General features: G+C 52.2%; 1 protein-coding gene across 1 annotated transcript; it reads right to left on the bottom strand.

Annotated features, from left to right (window-relative positions):
• Window positions 1–103: 103 nt before the first annotated feature.
• kif5c (kinesin family member 5C) lies at window positions 104–10161 on the bottom strand. Its single transcript, XM_076030439.1, has 26 exons — window positions 9846–10161; window positions 7259–7346; window positions 7054–7127; window positions 6865–6969; window positions 6644–6692; window positions 6512–6567; window positions 6217–6304; window positions 6012–6136; window positions 5541–5645; window positions 5306–5454; window positions 5082–5230; window positions 4824–4990; window positions 4688–4756; window positions 4411–4617; window positions 3240–3386; window positions 2968–3156; window positions 2721–2838; window positions 2513–2589; window positions 2289–2398; window positions 2077–2178; window positions 1932–1992; window positions 1773–1844; window positions 1422–1523; window positions 1035–1251; window positions 610–759; window positions 104–491 (listed from the first exon to the last, which is right to left on the bottom strand). The coding sequence occupies exons 1-25, from the start codon at window positions 9978–9980 to the stop codon at window positions 617–619; spliced, it is 2904 nt and encodes a 967-aa protein (XP_075886554.1). The 5' UTR covers window positions 9981–10161; the 3' UTR covers window positions 104–491; window positions 610–616.
• Window positions 10162–10777: the final 616 nt, after the last annotated feature.

The following is a 10777-nucleotide window of genomic DNA, read 5'->3' as shown; positions in this document are numbered from 1 at the left end:
TCAGTTTGCAACGATCAGCAATCATTTCACTGATAATTAGGAAACTATCAGGACGGAGGTGATGCGCCCTCAGGTGGAGGGAGCAGGCACTGCGTGTGAAGAATTCAATCCACAAGAGCTTTATTTAAACAGCCAGAGAGTCGTCGCCATGGTAACATCAGGTAACAACAGTGACCACAGAGAAACACTGAAGCAAAAACACTGACGAAACAATCAGCTGATATCCACCGAACAATCGGGACACGCCTAACATGGGTCACCACAGTCAGAACGCTCCAGGTCACAGAACCACGGCGCTCACTGGAACACAGAGAATAAGAACACTGACAGAGGAGGCAAAGCCTAGAGTTCTTTTGGACACAGCAGCCAATCACAGGCCGGCTCCTTCATCATGTGACTGTGGCCGAAGGAGCCGATTGGTGCTTCCAGTAAAGGCAGAGTTGGTGAGAGTGGGAGGGGCCAGAGAATGGCGAGGGACAGGTAGTCTGACCCTGCGGACAGGAAATGACAGAAGGTCAGTGCAGACAAAGGAGACCCTGTGGCTCACCCCCCTGCTGCTGTGGCTCCGCCCGCCCTGGTGTGGCTCTGTCCCCCCCCGCTGCAACCTACCGGCGGTCTACTGGCTGTAGCTCTGCTGCGGTTGCTGTCGGTGGGCGTGGTGCCGGGGACTGGCCCCACCCCCTCCTCTGATGGCCAGCCTGACGGACAGGGAGGAGGGCGGGGCCTGAGCATGCTGGTGTCCCGCTCTAATTGGCTTGGCTGCACACACACACACACGCACGCACGCACGCGCACGCACATGCACACACACACACACACACACACACAGAGCAGGTTAGTAACTAGCTGACTAATGAACTAACTAACCCTTACCCTAAAACTGCTAAATAAATTAACTAAAAAAATAAAATATAAATATCAAAAATGAATAAACAAATAATAATTAGATAAAAAATAAATAAACCCTAACAGCCTAATAAATAAACGCTAACCCTCCAGGCGGAGGCGTGTCCCAACCCGGACCCTGGTCTCACCGATCTGGGCGGAGTGACCCCTCCTGGCCACGCCTTTGCAGCGCAGCGCCTCCTTGATCCGCTCCACTTCCTGCTGGTGGCGCCGGCGGTCCCTCAGTGCCGCCTCCTTGGCGGCCCGGAGCACCGCCTCCAGGGCCTTGACCCGCTCAGCTGTGGCTCGCAGACGCTTCTCCAGTTTGGGCAGCTCGCAGCGGAGGTCAGCGTTGTCCCGCACCAACTGGAAACACGGAGGTCATGTGACCTTTGACCTCATGGAGGACCAGAATCCAAACCTTTGCGATCTTTGTGTTGTCAAGGTTCCCATGGTTTGCTTTTAGCTTTTAACTCGTCGTGATGTGAAGTGTGTGGGGGAGAGGTGGGCGGGGCCTGGCGTCCAGGCTAACCCACCTGCTTGTGGACCTTGCTGAGCTGCTCCAGGTTGTTCTCCAGGAAGATGATCCTCTGCCTTTGGGCCAGGCTTCCGCCGGCCTCGTCACGGTCATCCTCACTCTAAGAAGAACAGGAAGCCAAGGGGTCACATTGGCCACCACCTGACTTATACCTAACCACCACCTCACTGCTACTGGACTACCACCTTACCACCACCTGACTGCAACCTGACCTTTACTTGACCCCCACCTGACCACCTGAACCCCACTTAAACTCCACCTGACCCCTCCTGACCACCACCTTATCCCCACCTGACCTTCACTTGACCACCACCTGACCGCCTGACCTCCTCCTGACAGCAGGACTCACATTCTTCACCCGACCTCCAATTTCCTCCACGAAGACTTTGCGGAGGTTGTAGAGTGTCTGCAGCTCCTTGGCCTGTGGGAGGAAATAAACAGTCTGCAGCGTCCAGGGACAACGGACAAGGGAAGAAGAAGAAAAAGCAGAGAGCTAAGCCTCGCCTACCACTGTGTCCTCCAGACCCTTCAGGTCTTCCTTAGCTTGTTCTCTCTTGTCGTTCAGGATCCTGGAGCACACAGAGACCGATGACATCATCATCACTCACCTGGGTCGAAGCGACCAATCAGTTGCTGACCTTCCTCAGACTCACTGCAACTTCTGGAGTTTCTGCTCCTTGTTGTTGTCCTCAGCCTGCAGCGTGTCCACGTCTGACTGCAGCTTCCGGTTCTCCAGCTGCAGGACCTGGTTGATGCTGACAGCAGACCACAGGGCCTCTCAGTGACTGACCGACCGACCGACCGACCGACTGACCGATCGATTGATAGTTAATAGTGGGCGATGGATCGGAGGTCCTCCACCTACTCTTTCAGCTGTTCAAGGTGTCTCTGCTTCTGCTCGATCTCGTCTCGGAGGCGACTCAAGTGCTTCTGGTGGACCTCCCGGTGGTTCTCCATCTGCTCCTCCAGGGTTCTCTGCAGAACACACAGTGGGGCCAATCACGTGACCTGTCGGTTGGGACTTCCTCCCCGTGACGACGTCACCTCCTGTGTTGACGTCAGTTCCTGAAACGATGTGGCCTCCTGTACCTTCATGTCCACCACGTCCTTCAGCCTGCTCATGTGCTCCTTCTCCTTGTCCATTACCGTCAGCTCGTGCATCTGACCTGAGGACAGACACGCACACAGTAACCAGGACGAAGATGTTCTTCCAGAATGAAGTTCGTGATTTGATCTAACATCAGTGAGACATGAGTGCCAATCAGAAAGCAGCCTGGCAGTGGGACCAGGTCCAGACCTTGAGCCCTGAGCTTGGCGATCTCCTCCATCAAGGCATCCTGGCTCTCCTCCAGCCTCCTCTTGTTCTGCTCCATCTTCAGCAGGTCATCGGTCAACGAGGAGATCTTGGCCTGCAGCTAAAACAAACCGAGACGTCAGCAGGTGGAAACCAGACGCACCTTGTTCCATTGTCTATGGCCGTAGTAGAGGTCAGGTCAAGAACAAGGTCAAGTTGGTTGGTGAAAGTACTCATGGGCAGATGCTACCTGGGAGACCAGCAGCTGGCAGCTGCTGAGCTCCTTCCCTGTGGCCTCCATCCTGCTCATGTTCTCCGTCAGGTTGACCTCCAGCTGCTTGCTGCGGTTCACCAGGGACTTGACCTCCGACTTCATCTTGCTAACGTAGAGCCGAGCAGTGGTGAACTCCTCCTCCATTCCCCCGCTGCTCTCCGTCATCTGAGGACACAGACACAGCCGAGTGAGCTCCTCTGCCCTCCCCCGGCCTCCTGTGGAGAACCTCCTCCAGCAGCTCCACTCACGGCTCTGAGCTCACTGGTCCCGAGGACAGCGCCGATCTCAGTAAGGTCTCTAAGCAGCAGGTTGAGGATCTCGGCCGACCTCTTCTTCTGGTGGCAGCTGATCTCCTGCAGCGTGGAGAGTTCTCTGTGTGCCGCCTCCAGACTCACCTAGACCAGAACAAGAAGAAGAAAAGGGGCAGCTGAGAACAAGGAGCTCAACATCCATCCATCAACCAACCAAACAACACCACCATGCCCTGATCTTTTGCTGCCACCATGCTCCTGCCCCCTGCCTCCTGTCCTACCATCTTACCATTCTACTGTCCAACTGTCCAACTTTTGTTCCATCCTGCTGTCCTACAGTTCAACGAGCATAGCATCCTATTTTACTCCCGTCTTATCATCCTACCATTCTGTTATCCTACCGTCTTACCATCCTACTGTCCTACTTTTGCATTTGTTTATTTTATTTTTTTTATTTTATTTGAAGAGAAAAATGCACATTCATTTACATTCTTGTCAATGTGCCAGTGTTAGCCAGAAGCAAATTTTCAACCGCAGTCCTCTGGCCTGACGTTAAGAACAATAAAAAACACACAAAACGGGACACAAGGCTCATATTATAGAAAAACAGGGACACAGGAGACATAAAATTAGAGTAAACCCGGTAAACAATGACACTAAAGAGGAGACAGTCAATATAGTACGACCGAAACAAAAACAACAGGAGGACAGTAATACACAACAAAAAACATTATGTACGGTTCAGTTAAAAAATTTAAATTGGGCAAGATAAAACTGTCAGCGATGAATAATTGAGATGGAGTATGACAATCTTACCATTGTCCTACTTTTGTATCATTCTACCATCTTACCATCCTCCTGTCTTACTGTCCTACTTTTGTACTGTTCGACCGTCCTATGATCCTCCTGTCCTGCTACCCTGTTTTCCTACTATCCTACTGTCCTTCCATCCTCCTATCTTACTACCCTATTGCCTTACCATCCTACATCCTGCAGTCCTAATTTTGCATCCTTCTGCCATTCTACCATCCTGACGTCCTTGTGCCATGTGATCTATCTCTCCCACTTCCATTGCCCCACCCCCTGTCATACAACCAACTGCTACCACCGCTACCAACTCATGGTATCTGTCCATCAAACCCCTGCCCCCCAGGGGGTGTGGCCTCACTGTCTTGCTGGCGAGCTCCTCGTTCAGCTGGTGGTTGCAGCGGCTCTTGTTCTCCACCTCCTGGCTCTTGTGGTCATAGTTGACAGCCAGCTCCTCCAGTGCCTGCAGCACCTCTTTCACCTCCTCCTTGGCGGCATCGCTGTCCCTCTGTAGCCGCGAGAGCTCCTCTTGCTGGCGCACATGGTCACTACGACCCTGCAGCAACAGCTGTGTGACGCACAGGTGAAAATCAGGTCCAGGACAGACACCTGAGGCCACCGAAGGTGCTGAGACTGACCTCGTCCTGGTCCATCAGCTGCTGCTTCAGCTTCTCCACTGTCTGGCTTTGATGGTTGATCTCCTCATCCTGGAGAGACACGCCCACCTGAGTCTCACAGCTTGAAATTGGCCTGGGTGCCCAGACTGGGACTCACCTTGTCGTCCAGCTGCTGGTACAGGCTGGTGATCAGTGCCTCGTACTGGCTCCTCTCCTCGTCCAGCAGGGCCACAGGGGGTGGGGCCAAGCTCTCTGTCACTGCCGCCGCCTCACTGCTCTTCTTCTTCCTGCTGCTCTGCTGCTCCTCCACAGGCACCACCTCACCTGGAGGACAGGTGCGCCTGATTTAAACAAACCACTAGGAGTGGGCGGGGTCTGTCGGCCAATGGCTATGGGTGGAGACGAAGGTGCAAACCTTTCCTCCAGCGCCTCAGCTCGCCCTCAGTCCGCTGCAGACTGACACTCAGGCCCAGGCTCTTCTCCTTCTCCTTCTCGTACTTCTTCTTCCACTCCTCGGCCGTCAGCTCTAGGTTCACCGACACCGTGTTCTTGATGGTCTTGGCTCTGGAACACAGACCGGGTCAGTGGAGCCTCGGGGCAGGCTGACAGATGGGTAGGGCAACACGGCGGAGCCTCTACCTCTGTCCAAACATGAGGGTGGACTTGGTCTCGGCCTCGTTGTAAACGGACGGCGAGCAGCAGATGATGATGGTGGTGCGACAGTTCCCGCCCAGTGAGTCCTGCAGGATCCGAGTCATCTTGCTGTCTCGGTAGGGCACATGGCTCTTCTGCACACACACACACACACACACACACACACACAGTGACTACAGGTCCTGGTGCTACCATGCTAACGTCGCTGGTTCCTCCTCACCGTTCCTTCACTCAGAGCAGCGATGACGTTCCCCAGAGCCGACAGAGACTTGTTGATGTTCTTGGCCTCGTCCAGCACGGCGCCCTCTGCCCCTGTCTTACTGACCTGCACATGGTGAACACCTTCATCATCATCTTCATTGTCACCACCAGTACTGTCATCACCTGCAGGACTGTGTTACTGCACACGAGGAACGTGAGCCAACTGAAATGTACTGAACTGAGTTTTGTAAGGAACCCAGACTGGAACTAAAATTAGAATACAGACTGCAACCAGGATCAGAAGCCAGACTGGACTGTCTCCAAGAGACAGTGTTGTGATGTAACTGAGGGAGGAGCTGGGTGTGAGCTGACCATGTGGTCTCATGTCATCCTGGTTAGCTGGTCTGTGTACGTCTCCAGTTTGTGTGAGTGTGTGCGTGCATGTGTGTGTGTGTGTGTGTGTATTTGTTATCCTGGTGGATTATGTGACCTTCTCGCTGCCGGCCAGGTCCACCAGGTAGAGTTTCCCCGACAGCTTGGTCTCCGTCTCCACATTCTCCTGCTTGATGTTGATGAGGAAGATGCTGTGGCTGCGAGAGCTGTGCTCGTTCATGTCTGCAGGACGAAAAGACAGCAGGTCAGCCCCCTGCTGGCCATCCACGGTACAGCGGCATGCTGGCAGTGTGAGCACTGACTGGTGACGGCCACATGTCTATTGGCTTTGCCCTCGTCGATGACGTCCATCACCTCATCGGGACTGGAGACGAAGCGCTCGGTGCAGCCCTGACAGCAAGGAGAGACCCACGTCACTGACACTGGTCTAAGCCTGCAGACCTGCAGGCCTGCAGACATTCAGATCTTCAGACCTGCAGACCTTCAAATCTTCAGACCTGCAGACCCTCAGATCTTCAAACCTGCAGACCTTCAAATCTTCAGATCTTCAGACCTGCAGAACCTTTAGCCCTTCATGTCAGGTGACCAGGGACCTACCTTCACAAACGGAACCCTGTTCTTGTCCTCATGCACCGCCAGGTTGGTCTTTGACACTGAAAAAGGAGCAGATCAGTCGCCAACGCACAGACACACACAGACAGAGACACAGACACACACACACACTCTCACCGTCCAGAAGGTCTCTGATTTTATCCAAGTAGATTTCAAAGTAAGAGACCTGCAGAAAAACAGAAGCTGACGGTTAGAGCCACATGACCTTCAGTGTCAGACAGCAGGTGGCAGTGGGAGGATCAGTGAAGGCCTCAGCTACACCCACAGCCGGAAGAAGTTCAGGAAGCCTCGGCTGACTGGAGACACCTGACAGGAAGTAAAGTTGATGACATCATCACCTTGATGTGGAACTCCAGGTTCTCGTCCATGGAGTAGATGTGGTCAAAGATGTCCCTGGAGATCCGGGGGATGATGCCCATCAGCTGGCCGTCGTGGAGGCTCCCCTGAACCAATCACAGACCAGGAGCAGGTCAGTGGGCGGGGCAGCTGAGAGCTACAGACACACACAGCTACAAACACACACTCACCTCCATTGTGTGTGTCTTCCCTGATGCCGTCTGACCATAAGCAAAGATGGTCCCATTGTAGCCGCCCAGCACATCTGGAACAAACACACACACAAACACATTCACACACACACACACACGCACACACACACACACACACACACACACACAGTGTCAATAGAAACCTACAGATGTATTATGAACGTGTGTGTGTGCTCTTGCTGACCCTTGACGATCTGCCGGGCACAGGTGTCATACACCTGGACCTGCTCGGTGTTGGGAGGCAGGACTCTGTCAAACACGTAGGGCTTCCCCTAAAACAGGAAGTAACAGGAAGTAGAAGCCTCGTCAAAATAAAGGCAGGAAGCCCCGCCCCCTGCTTGCTGTCTGTTACCAAGGCAACATTACTCAGCTGTCATTCAGCGTTTGAATCCTGCAGTGACCAGAGGAGCAGGAGAGTGTGTGTGTGTGTGTGTGTGTGTGTGTGTGTGTGTGTGTGTGTGTGTGTGAGTGCTGTTGCCAAGGGGACACCTGTTGTCATGGCAACAGCATCCTACTGGGAGATGACTGAACCAATCAGATGTAACAAAGATGATTGCTCTCTCAGTCACACACACACACACACACACACACACACACACACACACACACACACAGACGGACAGCAGCTTTTTCTTCTCTGACTCCCTCTCTCTCTCTCTATTTATGACGTCTTCATCACGTTTCATGCTGATCAATATAATTGATCCGGGGGGCCACATCAGGGCCTGGAGCCGCAGGTTGGTCTGCAGCTGTCTGTCAGTCACATGATTTCCTTTGTTCTCTGCCATCACAGCTATTTCCTGTGAGGCCTGCCTGTGTGTGTAAGCGCCACCCTGTGGACAGAAGACGACCTGCAGCTCGTTAGCTCTGGAAAACTTCCACTGATGAGCTGGAGAAAACAGGAGGTAAACAGGAGACTGGAGGAAATGAAGAGGACATTAAACCTGCAGGCAGGGTTGATGGGGCTGAGCCCACTCGTCGCAACTGCCTCCACCTTTAAATTATACCCTTTTCTTAATAATTTTTTTCTTATTATTAGTTTAAGATGTTTTTGGCTCTGCAGGTGGCACCATTGGTTTAAGTTTGGCCATCACAGAGCTACCCCTACTTTCTGTAATCCCCCCTTCCTCTCGTCAGAGCTGTCAAGTGTCCATGTATGTGTGTGTGACTGGCGTTTAACGACTCATCAACGATCAATCAACGATCCTAGCTGCACCCTGAGAGACAATGCAGAGCAGTCAAAGATAGTCGGAAACTGAGACTACAAATTAATGTTACTATCTCATTATTGTCTGAAAAAAACAAAAACATTCTTGGCGTGCTGAAGTTCTGGGGATGCTTTAGGCAGTCTGAACCACTGTGTTTTCATAAGCAGCGAGGAAAGACCCAAACATTGATTTTGACAAGTGTTCAAACAAGTGGAAATAACTCACTTCCTACTTGCAAACAAGCTCAATTTGTGCCTTTTCTGTTGGACTTAGCCTGAGAGAATGAAATGTAGGTAGACCACAGCCATGTGTGGGTTTTGGTTCCACGATGTTTGGATATTCGCACTGGCAGTGAGATTTTTTTTTCAGTGCGGGTATTGTTTTTTGCCTGTAGGTGGGGCTATAGAGCCCTTTTACTTGTCATTGTTGCATTAAAAAAAAACAAACGTTTTAACAGTCCTGACCTGCTTGCCGAATTTCAATAAACTTGATCAAGGTTAAAGGGGTCAAATGTGAGATTTTGCCCTTTTCCTTCTATACATTTGATCACAGCCTTTGCTATGTTGTACAATGTATGGCACGCCGCCAACATTTTCGGTTTAGGAGGAGAAAACGTTGACATTTAAAAAAAAAAAAATTCTTGCACATACCTGCAAACAAGCCGAAATTGCACATTTTCTGTCAAAGATGTAAACTCGGACAGAGTGTTTCAAATGTAGCCGAGGATCACACGCTTGCGTGGGTTTTGGTCCCACGATTCTACGACATACGTACTGGCCGTAAGGATTTGTCTCCTGTGGATATTGCTTTTCTGCCTGTAGGTGGCAAAAGATGCGCAAGGTAAATAATAATAAAAAAACATTCCAAAGACAATGGGTCTTTCGGCCTTCAAAGAAAGAAAGACGCGGAAAGAAAGAAAGAAAGACGTGGCTCGAAGCACGTTTGAGCCACGTCGGTCGTCGGGCTCAGCCCCAATAAAGAGGGAGACTGCGGTAGGCAAACACGAAGTAAACAAGAGGCTGCAAAGGGAAGATGCAAGAGGCAAACGGGAAGCTGCAGGAAGCAAACGGAAAATAAACAGGAACTAAACAACGCCTGAAGCTCTGCATCCTTATGTTGGGACACTGACACAGAGGGGAGGGGCAGGGGGCGCCCCATCAGGGCGTTCAGGTGACCCCTATTCTAGGATGTAGCCTCGCCCTCAGCCTCATCACCTGGGTTGGGCTCCGACCACTGTCCCGCCACCCTAACTGCGAGACAGCTGCTGAGGGCAGGTGAATGAATGACAATCACTGCGCGCGCGCACGCACACGCACACGCACACGCACACACACACACAGACACAGACACACACACACACACACACACACAGACACAGACACAGACACACACACACAGCAGTATGATCAGTGTTACACTGACTGACACCTTCTATTAGCTTAGCATTAAAGCCAAGGCAGGAAGACGTGAGCCGGTGATAGGAAGTGCACCTGTTCAAAAACAACACACACACACACACACACACACACACACACACACACACACACACACACACTCACTCACCGCTACCACCACCGTCTCCTCTCCGCTGAACTTGGGGATGAATTTGTCTCCGCGGGTCCGCTCCGCCTCGTTCAGCGGTCGGAAGCGGCACATCACCTTCACCCCGCACAGCCCGCCGCCCGCAGCCTCCTCCATCACAGCACACAAAGAGCACGAGCCAAGCCACGCAATCTGCACACTCACACACACACACACACACACACACACGCACAAGAGGTGGGGCCACGGGAACGCGCCTCCGGCGGGACGGTGACGGTGCTGCGAAGAGAAGCGGCTCGGCTCCGTCCGTCCGGACCGGATGCTGCTGACTGGCGGTGTGATTGCCCCTCCCGCTCCCCCACTTTCCGGCCCCTCCCCCACCTCTCCCTCACTCCCCCGTCTCTCCCTCACTCCCCCATCACCGGAGCGCAGAGCCGCAAGGCACTCTGGGACATGGAGTCTTGTGGCCAGTCAGAGACAGGATGAGAAGATCGGGGTGCCGGTGTCGTGCCAAGGTAGTTACCCCCGATGGGATTCGTATCCCCTGGCCGCGGGAGCGCGCACACACTCAGCAAGGTGGTGGACCTATGTTTCTACGCTTCGGTTTCAACTAAGTAAACAGTAAACAGCAACATGTAATTAATCTTTTTAGTGTTATACTTTTATCAACGTCTGATCGGTACAGCTTTGGGGAATCGTCTTGAAATGTCTTTTTCAGTTTGCTGAACAAATGTTGAAAAAGGAGACGGTAGATTTTCCTGCAACAAGAGAGGTCATCGACAGCCAAAGACTGAAAATCGCTGTCTCTCTCCCGCTAGAGGTGGGTAAATAATATGCCATCAGGATGTTCTGGCAATCTCAAGATTTCTTTCTGAAAACTCCTGCAAAAAAAAAAAAAAAATCAGTTTTCACTGTTGAGTTGGTGCTCCTAATTATTAAATGTTTAGTTGTTA

This window comes from Nelusetta ayraudi, unplaced genomic scaffold (genome assembly GCF_046127955.1).
Source record: "Nelusetta ayraudi isolate G7.1 ecotype Tasmania unplaced genomic scaffold, CSIRO-AGI_Nayr_v1 ptg000028l, whole genome shotgun sequence".
Lineage (NCBI taxonomy): Eukaryota > Metazoa > Chordata > Actinopteri > Tetraodontiformes > Monacanthidae > Nelusetta > Nelusetta ayraudi.
Note: the sequence above shows the minus strand (reverse complement) of the source record. Positions and strands in the feature narration are given on the sequence as shown.